The sequence below is a fragment of the Monopterus albus genome, unplaced genomic scaffold, assembly GCF_001952655.1.
Source record: "Monopterus albus unplaced genomic scaffold, M_albus_1.0 scaffold99.1, whole genome shotgun sequence".
Lineage (NCBI taxonomy): Eukaryota > Metazoa > Chordata > Actinopteri > Synbranchiformes > Synbranchidae > Monopterus > Monopterus albus.
In genome coordinates this window covers 2662210-2678276 of record NW_018127979.1, presented here as the reverse complement: position 1 = coordinate 2678276, position 16067 = coordinate 2662210, and the positions used below count along the sequence as shown (strand labels likewise).

General features: G+C 40.5%; 3 protein-coding genes across 6 annotated transcripts in view; 1 reads left to right on the top strand and 2 right to left on the bottom strand.

Annotated features, from left to right (window-relative positions):
• LOC109965373 (inosine-uridine preferring nucleoside hydrolase) overlaps positions 1-2318 on the top strand; it is a 5480-nt gene extending 3162 nt beyond the window's left edge. For all 3 annotated transcript variants that reach the window (XM_020609316.1, XM_020609315.1, XM_020609314.1), the window contains 4 exons: positions 636-815; positions 896-1007; positions 1613-1749; positions 1868-2318. In XM_020609316.1, coding sequence (XP_020464972.1) covers positions 636-815; positions 896-1007; positions 1613-1749; positions 1868-2215 — 777 coding nt within the window. In that variant the 3' untranslated portion in view covers positions 2216-2318. The remainder of the gene's footprint in view (positions 1-635; positions 816-895; positions 1008-1612; positions 1750-1867) is intronic.
• Positions 2319-2418: 100 nt separating this feature from the next.
• coa5 (cytochrome C oxidase assembly factor 5) lies at positions 2419-4879 on the bottom strand. The gene is made up of 3 exons (XM_020609317.1): positions 4627-4879; positions 2864-2947; positions 2419-2759 (listed from the first exon to the last, which is right to left on the bottom strand). The coding sequence occupies exons 1-3, from the start codon at positions 4726-4728 to the stop codon at positions 2718-2720; spliced, it is 228 nt and encodes a 75-aa protein (XP_020464973.1). The 5' UTR covers positions 4729-4879; the 3' UTR covers positions 2419-2717.
• A 1480-nt stretch (positions 4880-6359) lies between these two features.
• The window catches only part of mgat4a (alpha-1,3-mannosyl-glycoprotein 4-beta-N-acetylglucosaminyltransferase A), a 27969-nt gene continuing 18261 nt past the window's right edge, over positions 6360-16067 (bottom strand). The window contains exons 7-16 of one of the 2 annotated variants that reach the window (XM_020609313.1): positions 15316-15391; positions 13971-14085; positions 13319-13449; positions 13129-13236; positions 12962-13036; positions 12684-12802; positions 11640-11718; positions 11298-11358; positions 9078-9190; positions 6360-7396 (exon numbers count right to left, since the gene is read on the bottom strand). In XM_020609313.1, the coding sequence (XP_020464969.1) occupies positions 7370-7396; positions 9078-9190; positions 11298-11358; positions 11640-11718; positions 12684-12802; positions 12962-13036; positions 13129-13236; positions 13319-13449; positions 13971-14085; positions 15316-15391 (904 nt within the window). In that variant the 3' untranslated portion in view covers positions 6360-7369. Of the gene's footprint in view, positions 7397-8899; positions 9191-11297; positions 11359-11639; positions 11719-12683; positions 12803-12961; positions 13037-13128; positions 13237-13318; positions 13450-13970; positions 14086-15315; positions 15392-16067 lie in introns of those variants that run through there. The other variant, XM_020609312.1, reaches the window with a different exon arrangement.

The window sequence follows — 16067 nt, the reverse complement described above, 5'->3', positions numbered from 1 at the left end:
TTTAATAGTTTTAAGGAAAATGTCCAAAACTGAGGTTTATTGATGAAAATTTGCAGCACTTTCAGCTGAATTTGAAAGTTAACACCGTTTGGTTTTAGAACATTGACTTAAAAAAAAAAAGAGCATGTATTTAAACATGGGGGGATAAATATATCTCCTTTGCATCTTACATTCCTATTTTGTGTTAAGCTAGTTTTCCCATAGACTTTGCTATTTACATCCTAAGCAAGTCTATGTTTAATCTTGTAGTAGAGGTGGTTGAGCTTTTGCCAAGATATCCATATAGTATACTGTGATATAGTACAGTGAACTATAGAAATAAGGTAGAATTATTATTTTTTGGCTAATTCAGTCAAGGTACAAAAGCATAATAATGTGAAAGTGTGCCATAATGTAGTCATGCTGAATAATTAGCAGCATTGCCCACAGTGGCAGGAAAATATCACAAAATGCATATATATTAATAAAAGGATAGATGCATTGTTTATCCCAGATTGTATATGTTCATTTTTCATATTTCCTTTCCCTTATATCTCAATCATAAATTAACAAATGTCTGTTTAGCAACTCTGCAGACGTTTTGTCCTTGTGGTATGTTTGCACGCTTCACCTTGTGTGTTCTTCTCATGTGCCAGATTCCAGTTTTTAAAGGCGCTGATAAGCCGGTCCTTGGGAAGAGCATTCAAGCATCAAGCTTCCATGGGCAGGACGGACTGGGAGACGCTCCTGATCCCAACGCTCCTGGTCTGGACCTGGTTCAGAAGGAGGGCGCTGTGGCAGCTATGATCAGGATTGTCAGTGAAAACCCAGGACAGGTAAGAGATATGACAGAGCTCGGTGTGAGTATATAGGGACTTTTTTTTTTCCATGTTATAAGTCTCTGTTTATCTCCTAGGTGTCTCTGGTCGCCACAGCACCACTTACCAACCTGGCACTTGCTGTGAAGATGGATCCGTCCCTGCCGAGCAAACTGCGAGGGCTCTACATCATGGGAGGCAACACTGAGTGTCAGTAAAACACTGTCAAGGTTTGGTTTCAAAGGGGTGAGCATGTAGAATACACCCGGGGCTGGACAAAATAACGTAGACACAAAGGTAAAGGACTACCTTAAATATTTTTCAGACTTTGTGCCATTGAAGCTCTCAGTTGTCTCATCTCACACTGGTGTTTGAAAAGTCAAGAGGTGCCAGAAATCTTCTAGAGACCTGTTGTCAGTGATTATTCAATCTATGGGAAATTAATCTGGAACTATTTAAAAAATGACTACTCATTTAAGTCATTTTTCAAGCCCAACTTCCAAATGCAATCTGGATACAACTGCTTTTCTGTTTTTATTTAATCATAAGATGAAAATCTTTGGCTTGTAGACTGTTGGCAGGACAAAACAAGCTATGTGAAAATGTACTCATTTTTTACTACTGCATAGCATTTTACAGACAAAGCTGAATCAGTTAATCAAGGAAACAACCAGTAATAAATATGATTAGCTGCAGCCCTATGACCCCAGGGTTTGTAACTGTAATCTAATTACAGTAGAGTACAAATCCTTCAGTGCTCACTGTGATGCTGTTCAGTAGGTAATCAATTGTTTTTCTGTGGTATGTTTTTTCAGCTCGAGGAAACACCACAGTGTGTAGTGAGTTCAATTTTGCTGTGGATCCAGAAGCTGCTTACATTGTACTTAATGACTACCAGTGTCCCATATACCTGGCCTGCTGGGAGTTTACCTGCTACAGCAAGCTGCCCTGGGTACAGCTTTCTTTTAAACACTAACATCTTACAACAACTAACCTTACTAATACACCAACAAAGACAACATAGGAATGTTGCAGTCTTTCTGTGCTGACATTTCTTGTGGTGTTGACAGGAGTTTTGTGATACCTGGCTGGCGCAGGACACTGATAAAGCTCGCTTCATGGAACGGATCTTCCGCCACAGCATTGAGAAATCGAAAACCCAGCGCTTCCAGAAAGAGTTAACTGATGGCGATGGTTTTGTTTCCTGTGACTCCTATGCCATGGCAGCTGCTGTAGATGACGCATTCATCATAGAAAGCGACCAGTATCCAGTTAGCATAGAGTTAACAGGCAGACACACCAGAGGCATGATGATAGTAGATACTGTGGGCTTCCTAAATAAGACACCCAATGCTTTCATCATTAAGAAGGTAGATCTGGAGAAGTTCAAGCAGATGATGATGGCTGCTTTGAAATAACAGCTCTATGTGCTGAAGCTAGTCTGAAGGTTTTTGTTTTGTTTTGTTTTTTTTAAACAGTAATTTTTCTAAATTATTTGTAACTAACTGCACAGTTTAAAGCTGAAAAGTCCCAGATTAGGACTCACTTTTGTCTCAACTGTTGTATAGGTATCATGAAAATATATTTTAATACACTTGACATTTTATGATTCAGCCGTGCCTCATTTCACAAAGTCTTTTATTAATTTTGTTTCCCATAGCATGAAACACATTCATTCATCCAGAGCTGTGACAGCTCCAGGTGTTGTCAGCAGCCCATTTTGCTGATGAGTTTGTAATCCTCCCGAGTGTCATTGTGCATTGTTCTTTCACGTTCGGTAGTCCTTTGCTACCGTCTTTCTTGGCATACATGCTTCAGATGATGTTTTAAAGCTGAAGATACACTGAGGCATGAACAGCACCCCTTTGATTTAAATCATTAGAAGTACACCTATTCAACCTTTTGGCAACAGCTGGTTCCTCAGTATCCTTTCCTCCCTCTGAATCTTGCCCTTGTGTCCAGCTGTAGATCAAAGACAGACAGTGGTCAGTCTTTGCAGCACATCTTAAAACAAGAATTCTCTGTTTTACTCCACTTCCCACCAAATGTTTTGTGCATCGACTTACCATTGACCTCTTGCACTCAAAGAATGACATCTGCAGGGCTTTGCAATGGCCTTCCTTCAAACATTCGCTGGGCAACTTCCCTTCCTGAAAAATTAAGAAACCACGTAGACTCACTGGAAAGACCCATTAAAGTCTTAGCCTTAATTTAGCTCTCTGATGCTGTAACAGATTAGTTTACATCACTTCTATTGAGACACGGGTATATAAAGTTGATACAGGTATAGTGACTTCAGAACATTTTTAGACCTTTTATGCACAGTTGTTGAGTGACTTCAGAACATTTTTAGACCTTTTTTGCACAGTGTTCATTTTGAGTTTATTAAAGTACAATTTTTTTTTTCCATCTGCAACACCAAATGAAAACATGTATTAAAAAAAAAAAAAAACGTTAAAAGTACACAAGTACTCAGAACCTTTGCTGTGGCTCTCCAAATTTTGGTCAAGTGCATCCTGTTTGCTTCAATTATCTTTGAGCTTTGTATAAAACTTGATTGGACTCCACCTGCATTAAATGTAATCGACTGAAAAGTTTAGAAATGCACGCAGGTCTCGTATAATTCACACTACATGTCAGGCCTTAAACCAAGCCATAAAGGTCAAGAAACTCTGTAGACCTCAGTGATAAAACAGTTTGAGACACACAGTATGTCACATCGGGGCAAGGGAATAAAACCCATTTCTAAAGCGTTGAGTGCTCCCAGGGACATAATGGTCTCAACAATCGTGAAATGGAAAAGGTTTGAAACCACACAGTCTCCTAAATGGTATAGCATTCAATACTAGGTGAGAGAGAAACGGTATTTCAATTTTCTGTATGTCCTGCACATATAGTGTATTGACAATAAAAATCTTTGATCTTGAGTTGACTGCCTAGCAAAACCAAGTAAGAGGATAAAAGGGCCCTGAAGAGCTTCAGAAGTCCTCTGCACAGATGGGAGAAGGACAACTCTCAGCAGCACTCCATCAACCAGGCCTTTATGTTAGCAAAACTAGATGGAAGACGATGAGTAAAGGGCATATGAGCCCACCTGGAGTTTAGCCTTTAAATGCCCTCAGAGGGCATGAAAACAGTCAGACTCTGGCCTGATAACGATTACAAAATTTAACCCTTTGGGCAGACCTCCAAGCACCTGGGACCACCAGGCACTGCTCATCACCTGCCAACACCAGCCCGACAGTGAAGCATGGTGGGAGCGGCTTCTCAGCAGCAGGAACAGAGACTTGTTAAAATTGAGAGGAGGAAAAATACACCCAAATACAGCCTATGGTGCAGGCTGACGGACAAGCACGTAAATTTTGTCAATTTAAAGTCAGCCCTTCAACACAATGTGTGCAGAAAGTCAAGAGCTCTGAATAGGATACTTTCTGAAAGCACGTAAAATTATATAGTGATCAGTTGAGAAGCTGTCCTTAAACATATGCCAAACATTTACTGATTGGTCCTTAATTTTTTTGTGAACTCCGTGGATATCTAACTGCAAACTGCACACATACAATACACCATGAAAGAGACAGAAGTTTAATTCGATTTGAAATTTTACCTAAACGGTAACGTTAGCATAAGCTAGCTAGCTAGCAAACTAAGTATATGAAGCTAAAGTAAAACTGACATGTGCATAATATGAAACATATGCTAAGCTGAAGGAGTTATAGTGACGCCGAATTGAACAGCGTCTCTGATACAAAAGCAAACACTACTCATAAGTAGCACACAAAGTACATAGTCCGTTTTAAGATGACCAAAAGACGTTTAAAGTACCCACCTTCACAACGCAGACGTGCTCAAGGAGACATGTCTTGAAGTCTTCTCTGATGCCGGCGCAGGCTCTGCTATCCTCCTCTTTATCCTCGTAATATTTCGGCATTGTGGAAAAAATACACTAACACCGATATTCTCTGGCGTAGAAGAATGAGCTAGTTAAGATCAATGTTATGACAGCTGTGTGCGACCATGTTTCTGAAACTGCATGATGGGAAAACGGAAGTGCTCGACACAAAGTGCACACTGGGAAGGATCGTAGTTTCTCCTGCGCGTTTTTGTTACGTTTGCAGACAGACCTATCGGTGAAACGTTAACAAATCAAGACAAATGATATTTAAGGTAACGTTAGCAGTGGAGTTACTTTAACCACATTATTTTACGACTGTTCTGAAATCAAATCTGGTGATGCAGGCGACATGAGAAGTAGAACAAGAAAAAAACTCGCCATAAATTCTAACTTTTATAATTTATTTCAAAGATGTTTATGAAAAAAAAAAATCAGGCAGGCATACACATGTACACAGTGAAGGCACATGAACTGATGGGTGTATGAGATTGTTGTTTTTCCTCCTCTCCTGTCCAATTTCCATAAATACAGCAGGCGGAATCTCAGGGATCAAAATTCATGCAGAGTTTCAGTTTGTATTTGGCTGCCAGACAATGGGGAGTACTGAAAGTGTCTTTACCCTTTCAAAACAAGTTCCACCCTTAAGTAACCCTGAGCTCTGAGTGACTTGCTCCCATCTTCTCCCAAGAATCTGCTTAAGAGGCAGAGACAGAGCGCTTCTGTTTCGCTAAGGAGTGTAGGCTGTAAATAATTACAAAATAAAAATTGCACATGTGAACAAGCATGACTAGCAAAAGTTGTTCCACTTTATCAGTTCCAACAGAAGGCACTGCACTACCCCTTGAATAAACCACTAATGTGAAAATACTGAAGCTTCACTTAAAAGTTTCCACACAGAACACTGACCACACGCACACACAAACAAAAACATGTCAAGCGTATTTCAATAAACTATGAAGTGAGGCAAAAGAGAAGATGACAGAGAGACTTGTTGCTGTTTTTACAGATTTACAATCAGTAGAAGGACTATACAACCTCAGCCAAATCATACCACAAAAGCGCAATCTGCAATTATCAGTAGTCTTAATATTGTGTCCAGTCAAAAAAAAAGTGATTGGACAAAAAAAGTATAAAGTGGATCTAGAAGGAGCAAGTGGAATGAACTTTCACTGTGGGAAGATGGAAAATATAAGTATAGTGCTGAAGGATGTGATGGTACATACATGAAAAGGCAATGCAATTCACACTGATTCAAATGGCACAAAACCTTGTTTACCACTGACTCAGCATGACACAGGTATTGTTCTTAACACTGAATCACTAATTGGTCTGTGGATTATTTTCAGAATATTAGTATATCCAACAATAAAAGTGTGGGCAAAAGGTAAGAGGGGACAGACTGGAACAATGTTGCTGAGACAATTTCACGGGACCTGGACATAAGGCACATTTTCCAATTCTGACCCACATCTGTTTCTAAAGAATCAATTCACAACTGTCCTACCATTTAGTTTTAAAGCAACAATTAAATTAAAAACCATTTTACTTGTAACATTTCACTTCAAGTGAAAGAAACTAAACGAACTGAACTACTTGCCATTTGCAGAAAAAGCAATTTCACAAGAAGCTGTTATGAAAATAAAATGTACAATAGCTATTTAGAAAAAAAACAGCACAAATAAAACATACTGAACTACCATAAACCTCTTCAAATAGAATAAAAATATATTTACCTCTTGTACAAATTAAAGATTTATTTCCAATAAATTAAGTCACCTTCATAGATCATCATAGCTGTAACAATATATCAATATAATAATATATTCCTTCAGGACAATGAGACCAGTCAATGTCTGATTGGTTTACTATAAATGGATACGCGGCCTGTCAGACAGGAGGTGAGGCAGATATGGCGTCATGGTACTTATGTTTTTGATGGACCGGGGTAAGTACCACAGAATCTGGCCTATGGTCAAAGTTGTCACTGACTGGCTCCAGGCAGGATTTTGGAACAGTAAGCTCATCCTGAGTTTGTGTTTCAGGACAAGTGGAGCATTTGCATGTGACTTATAATACCTCAGGAGTGAGGGAAATATTTTTGCTTGGGCTGGTATTGATCAAGAACAGAGAGCAGCTGGCCATTAGTGATGACAACATTCTTGATCATCACAGGCTTTGCTGAGGCACTAGAGACAGTGCAATGCCCCAGCTTGCCCAAAGGTGGCAGCATCGAGCAGCAGAAGGATTTGGCAGCATCTACACCAGTGGCCAGATCACTGGTTCTTCCCAGATGTGATGATTTGTCCTCATTCCTCTAGGCGTTTTCTGATTGTGTTCAAAGCTGCTGAGCAACATAGTCACTTTGAGAGCCAGAGCTGGGAACAAATGTTGTTTCACACTCTGCTGTTGTTCTTTAAATAGTAGTATTCACATTCTCACAAATGAATTAAGAGCACAAGAGTGAGGGGGAGAGTCAGAAACAAAGAGAAATTGATAGATGAGAAGAAGAATAACAAGGTACATTAAGAATAGCTGGGGACAGAGGTGACATTCCTCAGACAGATGAACAACTCTAATCATTTCACTGCTGGTTGCTAGGTTCCAAAGGCCCTGCTTAAGCAGTCCAGGAGATTTTGGTCCCCCAGGGGCCAAGACTAATGTGCCCCCTCAAGAACAATCAGCCAGCTATCCTCTTTATATGTATCTGCAGGAGGAGAGCAGAGCATCACCAGTGTTAGTGGGTTAAAATGAGGAGGCAGTAGACATCTGGAGCAAATGGCACTGTTCATGTAACTGGACAAGACATTAAGGCTATGTTCATAATACATGGTGAAGTGACATCAGTAGGACTGCAGTGGTATACGGGTTTTACAGTATACTATGGTATGAAAACTGATAGTTATTGTACAAGACATTAAGGCTATGTTCATAATACATGGTGAAGTGACATCAGTAGGACTGCAGTGGTATACAGGTTTTACAGTATACCATGGTATGAAAACTGATAGTTATCGTACCATGCACATTTGCTTATTACCAGTATTGACGGGAAAAAAAAAACGATGCGTGTGCACCTTTCTTCCCTGACTGCCTGTCAGACTCAGGATAAATGTATGTGTGTGTGTGTGTGTGCGTGTGAGTGTGAGTGTGAGTGTGTGTGAGAGTGTGTGTGAGAGAGCGAGAGAGAGAGAGAGAGAGAGAGTGAGTGAGGGTACAAACAGGTCTGGCTGCATTCTCACGCACTTACAATAAATGATTTTTTTTTTTATACGAGCATTGCGACGTCATTTCTTACTACTGTCAGAACTTTTACAAACCAGTTAGTCGATTGATGGAGGAAATAATCCCAAATGAAAATAATCATTAGTTGCACTTGGATACAAAATAGTTCAGCAGAGCTCCACCTCCAGTCAACTACAACAGTCAAATCCTGCCTTTACCTCAGTGTATGAGATAGTCTGATAATGTAATGATATAATATACTGTACAGTGTAACATTTTTCTGCATTGAGAATCCTACTAACACTGAATACTGCAAGTACATTTTTGTGTTAATATTTACTTTAACTTAACATTAATAAAGCACTTTTCATTACGTACTTTTTTGTAACACTAGGCTAATTTTACTGTGTAATATTAGTACTTTTACTTATGTAAAGGATGTGAATACTTCCTCTACTACTGGTGCTAACATGCTTTAGTTATGTAACATGTTATAGTTAGATGCTGTTTTTTTTATCATCCTTATAACTTTCTTTGTTCTTTAGGGTCAATCTAGCGCCACAATTCAGCTCAATAAACTGGCACAGTCACTTTTTTTTCATTTATCTGAGGGTTGTTGTAATAATAGTAATTGTGTAATACCGGAATACAGTGACACCGTGATATTTTTCGAAGACCGTTATCATACCGTGAGAATCTCATACTGTTGCAAACATACTCATTAGATTTTTTTCATATCAGATCTGGGCCACTTTTATATATGGTCCTACATCTCATTCACATTCAGTCGATGGCTATGTGTACGCTGTCAGAATGGTCCAATCAGAATTGGTTTTTATTTTTTTAACATCTCATTTCTCAGCCCTGTAAATATAAACATGAAGGTAGCAGCAGCTGTGGCTTTTGCCTTTTCTGGTCTTCTCATTCTCATCCCTATGATCTGTACTGTCTGACGACCTCGACAACAAATAACCCAGGACATATATGCTAGCACAGCTTTGTCATCCATGTTTATTCTTTGACTGCCACACAAATTACGTTATTGTTGTTACTGATCTACATGTGAAGCTCACATTTCAGTTAAAGCCAACTTCACAAAAGACATTGTCCATTTAGGTCTGTAATGTGAACGTAGCCTGTGAGGTGCTGTGTGACTGGCTTACTTCACTAAGGATGGCCCACACAGCGGAGTCTTTAAGAACTGAAAGCCGAAGCGCGACAACAGGATTGAAGGAGCGATCTACAGCCCCTTCTGCCACACCCTTCTCAAACTGACCTGTGTATTAAAAACACACATACACACACACACACACAAGCACATGTGAAGTGCTATAAATGATATTTATAGGAAGAATGCAAGGCCAGTAATTCACTAGTGAAGGTGCTTGAGTGATTTACTGGAACTTCATTGAATATGCTTCAGTTCATGGCCTACATCTCTTTTATTTACACAAGAAGGCTAATTTGAGAAAATGTCAACAAAAGCAAATACAGAATAAAGAAAAGAAAGCAACAACAACAACAAAAAAAGGATAAAAGGCTGTGGCTGAGAACACATGACACACCTTTTGTACACTGTAAAGCAGGGGTGGGCAAACTACGGCCCACGGGCCACATCCAGCCCGTTGGTCCTCTTAATCCGGCCCGCCGAAGATTGGTACAGGATTGCCCAAATCATATCATATCATAATTATGACTGCATTCATTTGACCTTGTCCTGTAATGCCTGGCATTCCACCAGGTGGCACATTAGGTGCGGTGATACATTGACTTGATTTTGCGGAGCCAGGGCTACTCTGTTATTACTCTGCTACTGCTCTGAACCCATCTGCAACAATGAGTGGGCCAAAGAAAAAAAAGAAAAGTCGACAGTGAGTGCTGAGTGTTAAATATCGAATGGACAACTAAATATTTTTTTTACTGAAGTCCAGTCAAAGGCTATATGTCTTATTTGCCAAGAAACCGTTTTAAAGGAATACAACATCAGCCGTCACTTTTCTACCAAGCATGCTAATTATGCTAACAACCAGTCAACGCAAGAATGGACGGCTACTGCTCAGAGGCTGGCAGCTAGTTTGCAGGCTCAGCAAAACACCTTTATCCGGCAAACTGCCATCCAAGAATCAAGCACGAAGGCAGGTTATTTGCTGGCATTCAAATTAGCAAAGACCAGCAAGCCTTTCTCCAAAGGAGAGTTTCTCAAAGAGTGCATGGTAGAGACAGCAGGTACTGTATCTTGTGTCCTGAGAGCAAGAACAAATTTGAAAAAATTAGCTTATCACGCAGCACAGTGACTCGCTGTGTTGAGCTAATTGACGAAGACTTAGCTAGCAAGCTAAACAAAAAAGCGGAGTCATTTACATTATATTCCTTGGCACTGGACAAAAGTAATGACATAAAGGACACCGCTCAGCTTTTAATTTTTATCAGAGGGATTAATGACAATTTTGACATAACGGAGGAGTTTTTGGCCATGGAATCCTTAAAGGGGGAAACACGGGGAGAGGACTTGTATGACAGAGTGTCGGGGGGCATCGAGATGCCCTTCCTGGTGCAACCTGGATTTGAACCCGGGGCGCCATGGCGAAAGAGCTGCGCCTTAACCACTAGCCTACCAGGGACAGCAGGCTTTATTCTCAAAGCAAATGTCAAATAAGTCATTCGCTCATTTCCCCACACTGGCTACGCTGAAAGTGGCCCCTTGACATATGAAAAAATACAGGAAACCACTGGACGACCTGCACGCAGAATTCTGCCATCGGTTCTCCGATTTTGGAAAAATTGACAAGTCACTTCAGCTGGTGTCACATCCCATCACACAAGACCCTGAAACAGTGCCACAGGAGTTGCAGTTGGAACTGACTGATCTCCAATGTGACACCGTCTCAAAGGAGAAGTTCAACTCTCTCAAACTGGATGAGTTTTATGCTTCATTAAGTGCAGCCAAATTTCCAAACATCCAGAAGATGGCACAGAGGATGCTGGTGTTGTTTGGCTCTACCTACAATGTGTGTGTAAACAGACTTTTAGTGTGATGAACACCAACAGAGCACCCCACAGATCCCAGTTGAGTGATGAACACCTCAGATCTGTTCTGAGAATTGCCACAACAAAACTAACACCAGACTTCGATGCACTGGCAAAAAAAGGTGATCAACAACACTGTTCCCACTAAAAGTGAATGTAAGTATTAACATTGTAATGCCTTTTATATGTTTATGTTTGATATGTATGCATCTGGTGCTGGCCCGGCCCGTCTGTCAAATTTTAAAAGTCAGTGTGGCCCCTGAGCCAAAAAGTTTGCCCACCCCTGGTCTAAAGGTTAACTCTAGGCACAGTGTATTTTTATGCACAGCACTCGGAGACTGGAAAAATACACTTACCAATTCTATAAAAGTGGTCCTCTGTTCGTTTGTACTTCTCTTTGGTCTGCAGTCCAGTTTCCTAAAGTACAAACACACAGACAGACAGACAATAGAATAAAATGCAAGACAAATTAGTATCTTAACGATTTCTCATTGAACAGATGCTAGCTTCTGTGCCTCCACTGGAAGTGTGGATCACAATGTCAGAGATGCATCACCGCTGGCAGAGCAAACAATTACGTCATGCTTTCATTCCTATCAATAGGTAATGCAAGCAATCGTTCAGTGTAATCTAACCTGAACTGTTTGCACATCACACCACAGAAGGGTGACAGACAGAGTGTGTGGGCGTTTCCCTACCGAGACGGGCAGTATTTCCACCGTGGTGTTCTCGATCTTGTCCCCTGGGTGCTCCTGGTTACCGCTGCGAAATAGGAACCTGCCAATCAAATCATGCACTTATTTGAATATTTATATAATTGGATAACTGACACTCAGATATGCATAGTGCATCAGTTCCTTTGTAGACATCAAGTAACTTGTGAATAAAATGGGCATATCCACTTATTGCACTATCAGGACTTAAATGGATGTTCGGGTCATACAGTAGCTACAGGTTTTGAACAGTAAAAATTCCAGTATTTAGCATATTTCTGAGCAACTACGGGATGCTCTGAATTCAGAAAGCATGGGCACAGTGTGAAATATGTTTGTGGGTGCACTATACTTAAATGTTAAACAGCCAGAGAGTAGTGTAAAAATGCAGATCAGTGGCAGGTAGTGGCAGATGATAAAGACTGTTGCATCTTGTAACAACCTGCCAATGAGATGTCATCTCATCAGCACAGCAATGCAGCCTGCTCCACTGTAATTTGGTGACACTTGAAAGCAGACACAAAACAATTGAGAACCAGACAGTGCAACACTTGATGACCCCTTGCCCACTCACTTCCACTTACTTGCTGAGTGACAGTCTCTCACACTTGTCTCACTGTCCTAACACTATCTTTACAAAAGAAGTGGAAACAATCGCCACATCTCGACATGACCAAATTTAACATCCTTTTCAGGTCTGCTCTGAGCTCAGCCATCGCTCCCTTTATATTCACTGTCTTCTTCTCTTTCTACACTGGCTCCACAGAAAGTAGGAGGCTGGCCTGAGAAAGCTTTTTTTAGAGTGCTCTCATTAGCTCCATGTGATCCCGTGAGACACAAGCACACACACTGAAATTAAACCGGAATCGGACAGCAGGAAGAAATAAGTGAAAAGTGTGCCTGTATGTGCAAATGTTTTCACCATAATATTTATTTTAGGCTGTGCTATGAGTACTTCTATGATCAGAATGCAAATGATAAGAAGCTATGCACACAAGCATATCACCAACAGTCCTTGTCCACATTTACCTCTCTATGCTAACAGGCCTGTCAAATTTGAAGAGGACGTAGTCTCCAGCAGTAGGAGTAATGGCCCAGAAGAAGTCCTCTCCTAGATACGTCTTCTCCAGCGTGTGACCCTGATACACCTGTGCCACACAGTATACACTTTATATTACTGACTGGTCCTGTGTTGTTTTCACAATTTGAGACATTACTAATTCAATTTATTCCTTGATTTTATATTTACTCATATAAACTGGAAAACATAACTGTGCAGTAATGGGATGGAAACTCTGGAGTGATACCTTCATTGAAGTGGAAACCTCAGCTGGGGGGTTGACATGCATCTTGTGGAGCAGTGGCTTAAGGAAGTCTTTGTCCTAGAGACAGAGAGGGAAAGCCACTGTTTCTACAAAAGGAAGCAGCCTCAAACACTGTTGCAAATCAATGACTATGAGGGCATGAGGCTCACTGTGAGTTTCTGGATCTTTCCAGCAAGAGAAGAATGGAGCCCCACATGCTGAAATAGAGAGGGTCTGAACCGTACACGTAGGCTGGACTTCTGACGCTCACAATGTTTCTGGAAAAAAGTAAAGACAGGACTGATACAACCATTTCACTTACACTGATGCTCATACTCATACAGTAAACATGGGAAATACCGCGTCTTTCTCTGGATTGCAGACTTTGACCCAGAGAATATGGTCCAGCAGCCAGTCAATGGGCTTCTCCTTGTAAAACATGAAGATGAACTCAACAATGAGGTTTAGGTCTGGAGCCTGGAACATTTTTCCTGTAGGAAAGAGAGAATAAGGAGGCTTTTATAGATGCTCATTGATCCTGCAGAAAGGCACTCATTAACAATGGATTATTTGAAATGAGATAATTAAACCATGAACAGGGCTTAGGGGACTTGTTGCTACACTGTAAATAAAAACAAACTTAAATGCAGCTATGTGTACAATGACAATTATACCAGTGTAGTAAAACTCAGATTAATAATTTAAAACAAAGTTACAATTCAATTAAAATCATCCTACAGAACAGATTTAGTCACTGACACGAGTTCTAACAAGAATCATTACTGACTGCACACTTAATCTGAACAAATAAAACAAACTAGACTTAGAAATATGTTCATTCCTCATTTACATATTGTACTGATATGTGTAAATTGGATTTTTAGCTTCCCTACTATCTATATTACTTTATAGACCATTAAGCCAGGAGAGTAGCCAGCCATCAGCTGACTTCACAGATTTGACAGATCCCTGATGGATGCTGCTTATTGATCAAGTGCTTAATGGATCGTACCAATGAAGCCCAGCTGAGAGAACTCCAGGATCATCCAGTCCTCTGACGAGAGCTGCAGAGCAAAGTTTTTCATAGTGGCAAAATAGTTGGGCTTGGCCACAATGTCATCCTCCAGCTGAAGGAGGCAAAAAAAGGACAAAATACACAGATCAGGCACAACATTATGACCACTGGCAGGTGGAAGTGAGTAACACTGACTATCTGTTACAGTGGCACCTGGCAGTGTGTGGGGTATAACTGAACATTCAGTCCTCGAAGTCAATGTGTTGGAAGCAGGAAAAATGGGAAAGTGTAAGGATCTGGATGACATTGACAAGGGCCAAACTGTGACGGTGAGGTGGCTGGATCAGAGCATCTTCCACACTGCAGGTCTTAGTGGGTGTTCTTGGTCTGCAGTGGTTAGTACCTACCAACAGTGTCTAAGAAAGGACAAATGGTGAACTGGTGACAGGGTCATGGACGCTCACGACTCACTGATGATTAGGTTTATCTGCTGTAGATTAAACTTTTAACTTTCATTTGTACTTGTTAAAAGATTAAAATGTATTTGAATCTTTGTTAAAATGGTTGAAAATGATAAATACTCTAAAGAGTCAGGGGCTATAGTGGTGAGGCTGTTGAATTTGTCTAAAAAATGATCTCTAACTTATCCTGACAATATAACTGTGGAAGCAAATGGATTCACAGAAGATGCACAGTGAGCTGCAGAATGACACAAGTGCCAACCAACTGCCATATGTAAAGAGTATTAGGCAGGTGGTCATAATGTTATGTCTGATCAGTGTACAAGACAGAAGACATCACTTTATTGTTGATGAAGAGGGTGAGAAGCAGGAGGGAGACTATGTTCACACCCAAATAAACTAAAGAACACTGCTGAGTTGCTATTTCTAAGCTAGAGTAGAAGTAAATGTCAGACAGGTGATACCTCTTCCCTGCAGGTGAGAGCAGACAAAAGAAATGACACATCCCATGCATAAGACAGAAAGATGGGAGATTAATACCACAGTTAAACTAATCAGCCAATGACTAGTGCTAACATTTTAGTAAACATTTACATAAGCATTCCCAAATCAGATGCCTAGTTTAGCAAGAAATAAAAGATGAGAGCTATAGAAGTCTAGAAGGATTAGGATAAGAGTAAGTGAAACTGGCTTTGGTATGAAAAAAAAAACACTGGCTCTGATGAATGGCTGTACAAAGATTTGCTTTAAGTGCTTGCCATGTTTTAATTTGGTCTGACATGCTCCAAACCAACAGCAAACCAGTGTTTGCCTAGTATGCACTCCAACAAGTTGCTATGGGAACATTTATTTTATTTATTTACCTCTTTATTAGGACATACCTGGACATAATAAACCCCTTTGCTCACAGCATACATCATGAGGAAGGAATAGTCCAGATTCTGCTTGGTTCGCCATCTAAACAAAACCAGAAATCATCAACACACAACAAAAGTATACACACATAAAAACGGACTCCACCGTAAAGTATTCCCAGACACATATTTTGGAAAGCCAGACACACCGCTTCACATTCACAAAGCAAAACTCTACACCATTTGAATAATTTATAAACCTATGCTGTCCCACTAATTGTTTGATCTGATTGATCTGCCTTTGTTGCAGTCCAAGTCACTCCTGTTCACCAAGGGATGGAGGAGTTAATGACACCTCCACAGGGTGTGAGAGGTGACACACAGATGTTCCTCAGTGTACACACACTGACACACACACTTTTTACATGCCAGTTAGACGAACAGACACCGCAAATATGAGGAAATGGATGTGCAGCTCAATGTAGTACACCCATTATTTCAAACTGAATGTACTCAAGGAGAGTCTGAAGAGCACAAAAATGTGTAACTGTCCAAATACGTATGGTCTGGAGTCAGGGCTACATACACAACAAGCCCATGTTGAACATGATACAAACTATTCAGATGACCATCAGAAGCATTCTGTGCTCACCCACATATAACACAGAGTCCTCTGGGCGTGAAGGCTATTACCCAAGTACGAACTGTAAGGAGTCAGCACAAAGTGCACCATAAACAGATTTCTAATAAAGCCAGCTGTTAGCTGACTGCACAGAGGA